This window comes from Zophobas morio, unplaced genomic scaffold, assembly GCF_036711695.1.
Source record: "Zophobas morio isolate AGI-343-1 ecotype UQ-CSIRO unplaced genomic scaffold, CSIRO_AGI_Zmor_V1 ptg000006l, whole genome shotgun sequence".
Lineage (NCBI taxonomy): Eukaryota > Metazoa > Arthropoda > Insecta > Coleoptera > Tenebrionidae > Zophobas > Zophobas morio.
Window position 1 is genome coordinate 3,288,574 of NW_026972111.1, and position 15,617 is coordinate 3,304,190.

General features: G+C 33.4%; 1 protein-coding gene across 1 annotated transcript in view; it reads left to right on the forward strand.

Moving 5' to 3' along the window:
• Nucleotides 1–15,617, forward strand: part of LOC135123342 (dorsal root ganglia homeobox protein) — a 146,114-nt gene that overhangs the window by 29,437 nt on the left and 101,060 nt on the right. Inside the window, exon 3 of the mRNA XM_064047902.1 lies at nt 11,672–11,865. Within this exon, the coding sequence (XP_063903972.1) occupies nt 11,672–11,865 (194 nt within the window). The remainder of the gene's footprint in view (nt 1–11,671; nt 11,866–15,617) is intronic.

The following is a 15,617-nucleotide window of genomic DNA, read 5'->3' on the forward strand; positions in this document are numbered from 1 at the left end:
TGTCTATTGTGATGATTTTTTTTATATTCGTGGTTTAAGTTTCTAAAAATAAAAAAATTATCGCAATTGAGATGGGGTGGGTGGGCGGGGTTTAAATGTTGCCTTTTTTTTTAATATCCATAGTATTCTTTGATCAACACGATGCTCAAAAACATGTTTTTAATTTCTCGTAGAGAAACAAGGATTTTGGAGTTAAGCTCGGTCCCGTTGGCGCACGACGAATAAAAAAAATCATCACAATTGAGATAGGGCGGGCGGGCGGGCTTATATTTTTCATTTTTGTTTTAATATATGTAGACTTCTTTTCGTAACAAGGAACTTAAAACATGTTTAAAATGGAAAATTTGTATAAAGAAATATCGATTTTGCAATTAGATTCAGCCCGATAATTGTAAAACCAATATTTCGTTGCATAAACCATTTTAACCATGTTTTAAATTTCTTGTTAAGAAAAATTGGCTATGTATATTAAGAAAAAAAAAGGCAAAATATAAACACCACCCACCCACCCTATCTCAATTGTAATGATCATTTTTATTCGTTGTCAGACCGAGAGGCGGAGTTTAATTGCAAATTCCATATTTCTCCACAAAATTTTACTCTTTTAGATTTAAGAACATATTTCACATGGTAATTTCTTGTAGAGGAATGAGGATTTTGCAAATAAGCCTCGCTGTCGGCTCAGGATGAATAAAAAAATCATCACAATTAAGAGGGGGTGGGTGGGCGGGGCTTATATTTTGTACAATTTTTCTTAATATACGAAGTCTTTTTTTCCCAACAAGAAACTGAAAACATGTTTAACTATTTTGTTGTTCACAGAAAACTATATATCTATATTAAGAATAAAAGAACACAAAAATTAAGCATGACCCACCCAAAAAAATCGGAAATAGAAAAGCAAAGACGTGAGATGATTTAAAAGATAATAGAAGAATCTAAAAGTGCATTTTCGTCACCGCGTAATTCTGTTAGTCTTGAAAAAATTGGTAAAAATGGAAAAAAGAAATTGAGAATATTTATTGATTATAGATTACTTCATCTTTAAATTGTAGACGATAAATTTCCCTTATCAAACATTACAGACATTTTAGGTAAATTTAGATGTACAAAGTCGTCTTATACAATATTTACTACAAACCGAGGACAATGTCAAATTAAACAGTTCCCGATTTGCTTAAAGAGCAGCATCTTTGTAGGAAAGATATAGAGAAATCAGGATTTTGCAACTAAGCTACGCCCCTTGACTCACGATGAAAAAAAAATCGTCACAATTGAGAAGGGGTGGGTGGGCGGGGCTTTTATTTCCTAAATTTTTTTTTTATACGAAATCTTCTTTTCGCAACAAGAAACTAAAAGCATATTTAACCATCATGTTGTTCAAGGAAAACTCTATGTAACTAAAAAAAAGTCCCGATCTCAATTGTGATGAATTTTTTATTCGTTGTCAGACAGTGGGCGGAGCGTAACAATTGCAAAATACATATTTCCCTACAAAAATTTTGAACATGTTTTAAGTTTCTTGTTGTGCAAAAAAGATTATGTATATTAAGAAGAAAGGGAAAAACATATACCCCACCCACCCACCCTATCGCAATTGTAATGATTTTTTTATTCTTTGTCAGACCCTGGGACGGAACGTAATAACTGCAAAATCCATATTTTCTTACAAAAATTTTGAACATATTTTAAATTTCTTGTTGCTAAAAGAAGACTCCGTATATTAAGAACAAAAGGCAAAATATAAGCCCCACCCACCCGCCCTATGTCTATAGTGATGATTTTTTTTTATATTCGTGGTTTAAGTTTCTAAAAATAAAAAATCGTCGCAATTGAGATGGGGTGGGTGGGCGGGGCTTATATTTTGCCTTTTTTTCTTAATATCCATAGTATTCTTTGATCAACACGATGCTCAACGACATGTTTTTAATTTCTTGTAAAGAAATAAGTTTTTTGCAGTTAATCTAAGTCTCCTTGGTTCAGGACGAGTGAAAAAAATCATCACAATTGAGATAGGGCGGGTGGGTGGGCTTACATTTTGCCTTTTAGTTTTAGTATGTGTAGACTTCTTTTCACAACACGAAACTGTTTAAGATGGAAAATTTGTGTAAGGAAATATCGATTTTGCAATTAGGTTCCACCCAGTAATTGCAAAATCCATATTTCCTTGCAAAAACCTATTTAACCATGTTTTAAGTTTCTTGTTATGAAAAGATGGCTATGTATATGTATTAAGAAAAAAAGGCAAAATATTAGGAAGTATTATAATGAAGTCCGTCGGCCGACTCCCTACTTTTACATTTTCTCGATCTTTCCGTCTGTCTGTCTGTCTGTCCGTCAATGGGGAACCAAAGAGATTGGAAATTTAATGTATGCATAAAAATTATGGCTAAAATGAAGGAAAATTTTACAAGATGATGAATTGAGGAATTTATGTACCATTAAAGGATGTAAGAAGCAGATATTTTTTGTTCCCAATCGACAATCCGGTTAGAGTACATCCGATGAGATGTTGTAGATCATTTTGAGTCTGCAAATTTGGTTTGTGATTCTAGCAGTCTTGCGTTTTTTTGTTTTTTTTTTGTTATAACTTAAAATTTTTTTATGTTAAAAGCAAGTATGTAACTTTTTTTTCTTTAATGCGCAATAAAATTCTCTAGAAGACTATTTATTTTTCAAATCAAAAGAATTTATAATTTTACTTAAAAATGGAATATCGTACTTATACGTTTTAATTTTTGTAAGAAAAACTATAATGAAATTTCGAGAAATAATATTTTTGCTAAAGAGATTTCCTGTGACATTATGTTATTTCTGATATACGTATATATTTTGGAATAGGGAGGTTTTAAAATGTCGAACCGCATTTTTTGATAGTTCAGGATGGTCAAGGTAGCGAACCACGTGGGAAACTACAATACCATCGTCAAACAATTCTCGTAGTAAATATACTAATTTACAAAATCAGTGTGTAGTAGTGTAGTAAATTATTGAAAAAAGGTCAAATTAACATTTAAAAACAATAATTTTACAAGAAATGTTCGAAATGTTCTCCATAAACTTCCTGGCAATAGTAAATATAATCAAGTGGGGTTAAATCGGGGGACCTAGCTGGCTATTTAACTGCTTCCTCAGAAAATAATAATTGGCAGTGTTGGGCAGTATCTAGATACTTGTATCTAAATAAAGTATCTAGATACATTTTTGGGTATCTAGATAAAATCGAATTTAAGCACAAAATATCTGTATCTAGATACAAAATTAATGGCGCAGATACAGATACATTTTTTATTTCACTTTTTTTTCAGTAGTTATTAGTTGAGTTATACTAGTAGTAATTTTTGATACTTCATGTTGGTGATTTTGGTCACATAAACAAAAATAGAGGTAAGAGGTCCACTAATAGTGTTCTGTCACGGAAATTTTCATATTTTAAATACCATCATTTCCTAAGAATGTTCGTAAGATGGTATTTTAAAAACCATAAACCACAATTCACTATTCACCGCGTTTTACGCTTATCGGGGCAATGCATTTTATCTGTGTACCTGAGCAACCGGGGTCCGGAGGCCCGCTGGTTGTATTTGTGTTATTAAATAAGAGTAATTTTAATACTAAAAATATTTGTTTAAGGTATGTTATTATTTTTAGAAAATAATAATTGCGTGTTACATAATGATAATTTTTTTCAATTAGCACAAATTAGTTCTGTAATCGACTAATCGAATGTTCAATACATACATTTCTCTCGCATAAATCGCATATTTGTTACTGTTTTATACCTTTATTTTTCAGACAAATGTAGCATCTTTTCCTGTTGCCACATGTGTCATTTCTTCACTTTTTCATTGTTGGACTTAACGCGAGGAGGGCTTGGCAGGTCCGTTTTGCCCTAGAATGTGCCGATTATGTTTAAGTGTAAATCTTGGGCAATAGAATTATTATTTTTACAACCCTCGGTAGAATCATTTATCGTGATATATTCTCAGAAATCGTGAAACGAGATTAAAATAAAATGAGTTTCAACAAAAATCTGAAAATTTAAAGTTGCACTCTGGTGATTCCGGCCTGCCAGGCAGCCTTTGATCCTATAAGGGGTTTAAATACCTTTCTAAGAAATTGTACTTATTTTGCCTTAAACGGAACCAGTAATTCTTCCTAAAATGTATATACCTGCCGCACCGGGATAGACGATTACCGGACATGGTCATAAAAACATCGTAAGTCGATATTGAGCAATAATAATTTATGACAGGTTGTCGACAACAGACCTTCAGCACAGAATAATCATTTCCCGTATTCTTTTGAAATATGAATTTTAATGCTGGAGATAATTATTAGATATACTCAAACACAATTTGGACACTGTAGTATGGGAATAAAAACAAAAAAATATTCTTTTAAGTGTACGTAATAAATATTGCACAATTTGCGACACATCAAACAGCGAAGCGATGGCCTAGTTGCAGAAAAAAAGAAAAGATTTTTCAGTCTTGAATAACTATGCTACAGTAAAATGTTTATTTTTTAAATTTAATACCACAATCCCTTCTTCTGCACCTGTGGAACGGGTGTTTAGTAGCGGAAACCAAATTCTGACACCAAGAAGAAATAATTTAGGTGACAATACTTTCGAAATGTTGTTAATTTTAAAAAATTCATTAAACAATACATAAAAAATTACATAAACATGTTTTCAGTTATTTTATTCGCCAAAGCTTCAAAAAGTATCTGTTTTCTTGTACCTGTATCTAGATACATTTCGAAAAAATCGAAAACAATCTGTATTTAGATACTTTTATCTTCCATATATCTATATCTGTATCTAGATACTTTTAAAAGTATCTGTCCCCAACACTAATAATTGGTTTATGAAGTTGCTATCCTGATTTCGTCTGTTTGCCATTATTTAGCAAAAGTCATTCTCACTCAATTCTTGTAGTAAATGAATTTTCTGCAGACGATATTTTTCCCGTTTGACTATTTTTTGAAGTCATATTGTGCTTTAATGCCAAATTGCTGCACTGAAGTTTTCGGATTTTCAGTTACATTTAACATGAAATTAAAACAGTTTTGGTCATTTGTAACATTTTTTGATTTTCTCTATCTCTCTCTTTCACGGACATGACTTCTGTCCAAAATTGTTCCATCAATTTCTGATGACGTGCCGGCGCGAATATCGCAAAACCGTGAAGTAATTCCATCAGATTTTCACGCCGCAACACAATTGGTTGTTATAATTCATATTCAGTCCATTTGCCGTTGGCAATACTGCGAAACGTCCAATTTTCGATCGAAAAAATCGGTCAGTCGACTTCTGGTCGGCGTGCTGCACTTCCGTCGCCATATTTTCGGAAAGAAAAATAAAAGCTGAATTTTCTCTGGGTACTTTGCTGTCGGCCGAGCTTTAAAAAATTCAAATGCCTAAATGTAATTATCCGAGTCTTCTTTCATCATCATAGGATAACTTTTCGGACGGAATCCACAGCCGGCATCTCTAAACTTTAATTTCAGTTATGCGTAATTACATTACCGCCATACCGAGGATATATTAATTAAAATCTCATGTTTAATTCAGAGAAATTGTATATTTAATCTTATAATCTGCTCTGTTCCCCGCGAATTAAAACCGCGCAAACATCGCTTATTTCAAACTCATCAAATATTTACCGCTTTATTGATTTAATATTAAAATCGGTTTTGGGGCGCTATAAAATTGCTTTTTATTGTGAAGTTAATACTTTTTTTCCTCTCCCGGTCTGTTTACTTTTTTAGTTCGAACATAATCCGCTTTAAAAGCTCTCTCCATTTTTAAATTTCAATTAAAATTATTTTTTACTCGGGGCTTTTTAATGCCGCCGCATTTGGATACAGCGAGATAGGTTTCATAGAGCAAATATGAGCCGGACATGCTAGGCAAAATTAAAATCACAAAGGGAAAAATACAACCCGTTACAGCACAGGTGATACACGCACGATGTCTATCTCCAGCTCTCTTATTATCTGAGCTATCGTATAAGTTTAATGACAAGTTGGAAGTTTGCAACATAGAATATTCATGGAATTTAGCAAACTTGTCGATAACTTCGCGTGTTTCCAATTATTTTGTGTTAATAATTGATTCAAACGTAAATATAGTTGCATTATCCATTACAATAACATCACTATATTGTCTTGAGTGGCTAATTTTTTCGATTATCTAAACTGCGGGCTAATTTTAACGCTATTTATCATTATCAGCAATGGAATGGAAAATTTCAACCTATTTATGCCTGAACATTAATTTAATAAAAACGCCAATTAATTTGTTAGCGAATAAATTTTCGGTGAAGTAATTTAGGCGATTTAAATCAATAGTTCGGAGAATTACTTTATGTCTGGATCGTTGCTCATTTTATTAAGACTGGGAATTAAAAGAATTAATTTAGGAGAAGCATACAATTATCCAATCGACACCTGTTATGTGCAGCTCGTGCACATTATTCCAAGTTAGAGGTTAATCGGCGCAATTTAAATTGATAGAAAATTAACATGAGTGAATTAGATCTAATAATTACTCATTTGTGAAGAGTAAACGTCTAAAGTTGTAGAACAAGAAATTCAGCTGATTCAAATGTTTATTGTATCGAGCATAAATCCGACTTTCCACATTTATTATTTAAAAACGATTTTATGTACAACCGAAATTTGGTTGTATGCTACCTCAAAAAATGTATGATGTCATTTAAAACTTACAGAGAGTTCATTCTTTGTAGGTTAAGTCAAATCAAGTCAGGTCAGGTTAGGTCGGCCAAAATTTCAAGCCCTTTCCATTTGGAAGTACAATTTTGAAGTGACGTCATCACATTGTTGGTGAGAAGATTAGACAAAGTTTATTTAGCGTTTTATCATCTACATGATATCCGTAAGACACGTATAAAGTTTGATAACAATCGGTTCAGTAGTTTCGGGGAGTATCCGTCTAATGAAAATTGTCATAGACCACAGATGGAGAGACAGACAGACAGACGGAAACGGGAGACCACATTTTTCGTTTTCTAGTGGTCATGAAAGGTTGAGAAAACAGGAAAGTAATAATTCGCCCGATACATTAAAAAATTGTTTTTTTGAAAAATTAGAACATTAGATTTTGCAATGTTTGTTATTAATAACACCCTCACGCCCCCTGACAATGTAAAATATATATAAAACAGATAACAAATGAGAAAAAATGTCCTCTCATCAATAATAACAAGCTTCGTCTTCAAGTGTTTGTTTATACATACATGTCACGTAGGAATTTGTTTGATTTTAATGAAAACAGAGGACTAAAATAATTCGTTATAATTTTATCTTATTAAATAAAGACATCCGTATTCTCATCTTTTCGAGAAAATTCGTCCTTAATTTGATCAATAAAAAGAATTGTTATAACGTCAATAAATACACATAGCTAATGGCCATATAGGGAAAAAACGAATTTCTACACCACAAGTATAGGATATAGAAGATTTTCAGACCAGATATTCAATCCGTTTAGTATGGAGGAACGAATATATAAGAAGATGTTACTTTTGACTTAAAACAGTCTTATTTCAAATTTAAAGGGACATAACTCCAAAAGGGCACAAAAGTTCGCATTGTGGGTCAAATCATTCGATTCCTTGAAGCTTTCTAGTTCTAGAAGAAAATTTCCAGACCAGATATCCAATCCGCTTATTATGGAGGAACAGATATATGGAAAGGTGTCCCTTTTAACTTAAAACAGCCTTGTACAAATTTAACGGGACATAACTCCAAAACAACACAAGAACCGGTACTGGAAATGAAAGAATTCGATTCCTTGAAGGTTCTTAGCTCTAGTAGAAAATTTTCAGACCATCCGTTTAGTATGGAGCAAGGAACATATAGGAAGTTGTCACTTTTGACTTAAAACAGCCTTTTTTCAAATTTAACGGGACATAACTCCAAATCAGCACAAAACCGAGTACTGGAGTTTAAAGTATTCGAGTGTTTGAAGCTTTGTAGTTCTAGAACAAAAATTTCTAGACCAGATACTCAACCCGTTTAGTATGGAAAAAAGAATTTGTGGGACGATGTCATTTTTGACTTAAAAAAAACAGCCATTTTTCAAATTTAAAGGGACATAACTTCAAAAGGGCACAAAGGTTCGCACTACGGTTCAAATCATTCGATTCCTTGAAGCTTTCTAGTTCTAGAAGAAAATTTTCAGACTAGATACCCAATCCGTTTAGTATGGAAGGACGAATATATAGGAAGGTGTCACTTTTGACTTAGAAAACAGCAATTTTCAAATTTAAATGAAATAACTCCAAAAGGACACAAGAACCAATCCTGGGATTTTTCGCATTCGATTCCCTCAAGCTTTTTAGTTCTAGAAGAAAATTTTTAGACCAAATATTCAATCCGTTTAGCATGGAGGAACGAATATATAAGAAGGTATTACTTTTGACTTAATACAGCCTTTTTTCAAATTTAAAAGGACATAACTCCAAAAGGGCACAAAAGTTTGCATTTCGGGTTGAATCATTCGATTCCTTGAAGCTTTCCAGTTCCAGAAGAAAATTTCCAGACCAGATATTCAATGCGTTTAGTATGGAGGAACAGATATATGGGAAGGTGTCACTTTTAACTTAAAACAGCCTTTTTCAAATTTAAGGGGACATAACTCCAAAACAACACAAGAACCGGTACTGGAAATGAAAGCATTCGATTCCTTGAAGGTCCTTAGTTCTAGTCGAAAATTTTCAGACCATCCGTTTAGTATGGAGTAACGAATATATAGGAAGTTGTCACTTTTGACTTAAAAAAGCCTTTTTTCAAATTTAACGGGACATAACTCTAAAACAGCACAAAACCGAGTACTGGAGTTTAAAGTATTCGATTGCTTGAAGCTTTCTAGTTCTAGAGGAAAATTTTTAGACTAGATACTCAACCAGTTTAGTACGGAATAACGAATTTATGAGACTGTGTCACTTTTGACTTTTAAAAAACAGCCATTTTTCAAATTTAAAGGGACATAACTTCAAAAGGGCACAAATGTTCGCACTGCGGTTCAAATCATTCGATTCCTTGAAGCTTTCTATTTCTAGAAGAAAATTTTCAGACTAGATACCCAATCCGTTTAGTATGGAATAACGAATATATAAGTAGATGTCACTTTTGACTTAGAAAACAGCAATTTTCAAATTTAAATGAAATAACTCCAAAAGGGCACAAGAACCACTCCTGAGATTTATCGCATTCGATTCCTTCAAGCTTTTTAGTTCTAGAAGAAAATTTTCAGACCAGATATTCAATCCGTTTATTGTGGAGGAACGAATATTAAGAAGGTGTTACTTTTGACTTAAAACAGCCTTTTTTCAAATTTAAAAGGACATAACTCCAAAAGGGCACAGAAGTTCGAATTTCAGGTCCAATCATTGGATTCCTTGAAACTTTCTAGTTCTAGAAGAAAATTTCCAGACCAGATATCCAATCCGTTTAGTATGGAGGAACAGATATATGGGAAGGTGTCACTTTTAACTTAAAACAGCCTATTTTAAATTTAACGGGACATAACTCCAAAACAGCACAAAACCGAGTACTGGAGTTTAAAATATTCGATTGCTTGAAGCTTTCTAGTTCTAGAAGAAAATTTTTAGACCAGATACTCAACCCGTTTAATCTGGAATAACGAATTTATGGGACAGTGTCACTTTTCACTTAAAAAAAAAACAGCTATTTTTCAAATTTAAAGGGACATAACTTCAAAAGGGCACAAAAGTTCGCACTGCGATTCAAATCATTCGATTCCTTGAAGCTTTATCGTTCTACAAGCAAATTTTCAGACCGGAAACTCAATCCGTTTAGTATGGAGGAACGAATATACAGGAAGGTATCACTTTTGATACAAAAAACAACTTTTTTTTCAAATTTAAAGGGGCATCAATCCAAAATGACACAAAAATCCGTGTTGCGATTTAACACATTCGATTCCTTGAAGCTTTCTTGTTGTACAGAAGAATTTTCAGCTGCAATACTCAATCCATTTAGTATGGAGAGATTTTTAACTTTAGTCTTTTTTGAAATTTAAAGGGACAACTCTGATATAACTGAGACTTAAAAAGCAAATTTAAGGAAACAAGAATTTTCGTCCAAAAATGTACATGTGGAAACTAAGAACGTGACCTAACCTATCCTGACTTCCCTACTGTCTCAAGTAAACAAATTTTAAACATTTCTGTGAATATATAAAAACCACAAAGTATTAATAATAAGTTTTAGTCAAAACTGTAAAAACTGCTATATTTCAATTAGCAATTTTGGAAAATGACTTCTGGATATAGTTGAAAAATGGTCGAAAATGTCAAAAGTGCCAAATTCAGTCTTATGTTATGAAATACTAGGCCCGCCCACCCACCCTCTGTTTTCTTGGAAGGTATGTGATTTGCCAAAATCAGTCTTATCTTAGCAAGTACTAGTCCCGCCCACCCACCTTCTTCTCATTCTAACGACTGATTTTATTTCCGTTCAGTATGACAAGAAGGATAAAATCAGTCACTGAAAAGAGACAGGGTGGGTTGGCGGGGCTAATTATGTTCTACTGTCGAGTGGGAGTGGAAACTAATAATAGAGTCTAGGATGTAGAAAAAGTAAAAAAAAAAACTCCCGGCTCAGAAGCTGCAGGGGTATTGTTTACATCACTGAATAGTATTTTTCTTTAGCTATACCACACATATTTTTTTTTTAGTTATAGAGACTCTCATAAGAAATAAATAAAATTCGCGAAATTAAGTTTCATTATTTTTCCAAGAAGCTGTATTCATTCGAATGTCTGTCTGTCTGTCGTCTGTGGCAATTGTTATTAGACAGGTAATCTACGAAACTACGGGACCGATTGTTGTGAAATTTTATATGTAATTTAAAAACATCATCTAAATAGGAAAACGCTAACGAAAATTTGACTTTTTTAAAGAAGTGGGATTTGTTTCGTGTAAAATTGTATGGTCATCAAGTGCTTAATAGTTGTTAATTTTTAATCTTTCAGTGCTTATTGCAACTCAAACAGACATTTATTTATCACTAATCAGCACAAACTTATTTAGTTTTAGCGTCACAGCGCGGCTTTAGAATGTATTCATTGACGTAATTATTAATTAACGTGTGTGATTAACTGCACGACCATTTTGCGCCAGAAAACCTATTTCACTTGTCACGAATTTAATATTCGTATAATTCAGCTCATTAACTAACGAATTACATCCCGATCGATACGAAAGACCAAACGCAGTTAATTACCTGCAACTAATACCCCATCCAGCCATCACACCACTCCCAGAAACTTAAACTGCCACGAAAAAAAGCGCAAAACCCCCCTAAGCCCAGATTCTCACATATTTCGCTTTTGCCTTCCAGCTCGCAACATTTCACACAGCAACTTAACGCCGAGACGTATTCGGTAATATTTGCCGTCTGGTAAGCTTCTTCCAAACCCAATAATCTTAATAGAGTTTGTGTTACATGGAGTTATCTTGTTTCGAGGAAAAATCTACTTTGGAACTTTCCAACTTTGACCTGCGGTCACTTTTTGCCTCATGTAATAATCTCGGACGTTTCTCGCTCTGCGCGAAATGACACATCTTCGCCGAAGTTGAGGGAAAAGCAATAACCGTCATTCGATTGTTCGCAGATACGAGCTACTCCTACCATCCGGCGATACACGACGACACGTTTGTGAGGAGGAAACAAAGGAGGAACAGGACCACGTTCACGCTTCAGCAGCTGGAGGAGCTGGAGAGCGCGTTCGCTCAGACGCATTACCCGGATGTCTTCACCAGGGAGGATCTGGCGATGAAGATTAACTTGACGGAGGCGAGGGTGCAGGTAAAATAGTAAACAAAAATCATGAATCGTTCTGCATTATCTATAATTCTATACTTTCTATACTTATATTATAAAGCTGAAGGGTTTGTTTGGTTGAACGCGCTAATCTCAGAAACCACTGGTTCGAATTCAAAAAATCTTTTTGTGTTGGATAGTCCATTTATCGTATATACATATAGGCTAATAACATTACGCTACGATCAATAGGAGAGAAGTAGCAACGAAAAACTCGGAAAAACGGGAAAATTATTCCTCCTTTGACGGCTTCCGTTGCTTACGCTGCTTAAACGGTTAAAGTTACTTAAAAATTATGTATGACGAAATTGTTCCCCTCTAAAAGTTCTAAAGAAAAGTCCGTGGCAGCATATGTCTATTCTTAAGGTCGACTCAGTATAACCTTTTTTATGGTAATGAAATTTTTTCTAAAATAATAATGCATTATGTATAAAATTCGTGCGTCACAGTGTTTGTAACCGAACTCCTCGGGATGACAAATACTTGTTAGTTAGCCGTATCGTAACGTATGCATTTTACCTGGACTTGACAATTGAAGTACACTTACTCAAGACCCTTTCTGTGAATAGGTTCCGGTCGTTTGGGTAATAAAATTTTATTATGGGATTGGAAAAATACTTCATAGATTTTATGACTTGAAATCCTTACTTCCGTTGATAATGAATTAAAGCTTTTAACCAGATGTTCTTTTTCGGCATTTTGCTGCAAGACCGTTGAAGATTTTCTAGAAAAAAGGATTATTGTACCCAACTACCTACCTTAAAATTTTTCTAATGGAAACTTTTAAGTAAATGGACCGTTAATTCCACAACCATCAGTTTATCGCATCTGTCGTAGTACAGTGTTATACGTGGTTCTCCCTTGTTACATGTTGAATTCTTTTTGGTAATATTACTAATATTTTAAAAGAATGCCGAAAGTAAAATCGACGCCGGATGAGTGGCTAAGGGATTTTCCAGAATTAAAATTAGAAAACAACAAAATATTCTGCAGAGCTTGTGTGAAAACCGTAAGCCCACTAATTTTTTTTTATCTATTTTCCTTTGTTAATCCTGTATATGTACGTTATTTTAGATTCAAAGTGATAAAAAATATAACGTGACGCAACATGTCAGAACGACTCTTCATGTAGAAATCAAGAAAATGTTTGAAGTTTCTAAAATTAAACAGCAGACCATACATGAATCTGTTGCATCTATTTCCACAAAAGATGAGCAGTTTCAGTTTAATTTCGATTTATGTAAAATGAGGATCCAGTCCAATATACCTTTAAAAAAATTGGAGAAAGGCCCTCTTCAAGAATTCCTTGAAAAACACTGCAATCGACATATTCCGGTTAAAAGTACTCTCCGAAAAAATTATGTAGGCCCAGTGTTTCAGCAAGTTTACAACGAAATTAAACATCGCATTGGAGATAATTATTTATGTTATAGTTATGGAAGATACGTGGCAAGTTTAATTGTTGGAATCTTAAATGAAAATTTCCCTAGTCGAGGGTATGTAGTAAGTTTGAAAATGTTAGATAAAACAAATGGCAATACGATTACCAGATTTGTAAATGACAGTCTTACGTCACTATTTTTGCCAAATGCCGTACCGGCGAATAAAATTTTATTGATGATCTCGGATGCAGCTCGTTATATGTTGAAAGCAGGGAATAATCTAAAAATATTGTACCCCAATTTAATTCACTCTACTTGCATTGGCCACGGTTTAAACAGAGTGACTGAAGGAATACGTTTGCAGTTTCCTACTGTTAATAAATTAGTGGCAAATGGTAAAAAGATTTTTGTTAAAGTCCCACTAAGAGTGCAACATTTTAAGGAAAAATTTCCAAACATACCATTGCCCCCAGAGCCGATTATAACGAGGTGGGGAACATGGTTACAGGCCACATTTTATTATGACAAATGTATCAAAGAATTTAAGGAAGTAGTTACGGAGTTTAGCGAAGACTCTTCTCAATCGATTAAAGATTGCATAAATATTTTAGAAAACAAAGATTTGCGACAAAATCTAGCTTTTCTAAGAAGCAATTATCAATTCGTATGTGAGGTAATAGAAAAGTTAGAAAAACCCAACATGTTGTTGGTAGATGCCATAACTTAGTGAAAGAATTTAAACAACAAGCAAACGCAGTAAGGGGTGATATTGGTACTAGAATATCTCAAAAACTCGACGAAGTGTTAAATAAAAATGCAGGTTTCGGTGTTCTTTCCGACGTTGCTCGTGTTTTACAAGGCCTGAAGGTGGAAAATTTGGAGTTGGATTCAACATTAGTTGCAAAATTCAAATTTGCGCCAACAACGAGTGTGGATGTTGAACGCACATTGTCCAATTTTAAACACATTTTAAATGATCGGTGAAAAAATTTTACAGTGGACAACTTGGAACATATTACAATCATAAATTGTTTTAAAGAAAACTGAAATACCTGTGTAAAATATAAAGTCTAGGATTATTGTAATAATATTTATCCAAAGTTCTAAGAAGTGTTCTTTGATTTGTAATATGATTATGTTTTTAATGCTTTTTTGCTTAAAATAAAACTTTTTTAATGAAAGTGTTATGCTTATTTAATGCTTTTTTGCTTAAAATAAAACTTTTTTATTGAAAATGTTGTGCTTATTTAAGCGCTTATTCTTAATTTGTTTGTGCTTATAAATCTCTAGACATTTTAAGTGAATCATATGAAAAGTAAGAAAATCGCAAATATTTACTCTTCTAGTGATAGAGACTCAGACGATGATTATTTTTTAATTTTGTTGTACACTTGTTGTACACTTCAAAATACGCTCACTAATATTCATTGTAAACAACTTTGATTATATTGCAAATCGATATTTCCTTACACAAATTTTCCATTTTAAACATGTTTTAAGTTTCATGTTGTGAAAAGAAGTCTACACATATTAAAACAAAAAGACGACATGTAGGTCCGCCCACCCGCCTTGTCTCAATTGTGATGTTTTTTTTTTCTCCGTGAATCAAGGGCTTAACTGTAAAATACTTATTTCTTTACAAGAAATTAAAAACGTGTTTTTGAGTATAGTGGCAAATTATAGGCCCCGCCCCCCCACCCCATCTCAATTGTGATGATTTTTTCATTCTTAGAAACGTAAAACACGTTTAAAGTGGCAAATTTTTCTAACGAAATGTGAATTTTGCAATTAGGCTCCGCCCTAGCTTTGCTAACGAATGAAAACTTCATTGCTATTTAGATCTGCGCAGGTATGGTACGGCTTAATCTTTGGCTTTAATTTTTTCTTGATATACATGGTATTTTTTGAATAACACGACACTGAAAAACATGTCTTAGATGGTAATTTGTTTTTTCTATGAAGTTCCGTTCATTTGACCGTCGACTATTAAAAAAAAAATCATCACAATTGAGGCAGGGCGAGTGGGCGGGGCTTATATTTTGCTTTTTTTTTCTTAATATGTATAGACATATTTCGACAACAACTAATACCTGCTAAAATAAAATTGATTTTAGCAAATGGCGTATGCTCTAAGAACTTTAATTAAATTATTGTAAGAAAAGACGCTAGGCCCCAAAACACTTTCAAATTGTTTCCAAAAAAGAATACTTAGAACTCCAAGATTGTTTTAAATTTTTCAAAAAAAAAAGCAAACGGAGTCTCAAAATTAACTCAAAAAGAGATCAGGTCAAAATTTTCCAAAAATAAACACCAAAGTCCCTCAACATTGTTTTAAATAATTTACAAAAAGATGTC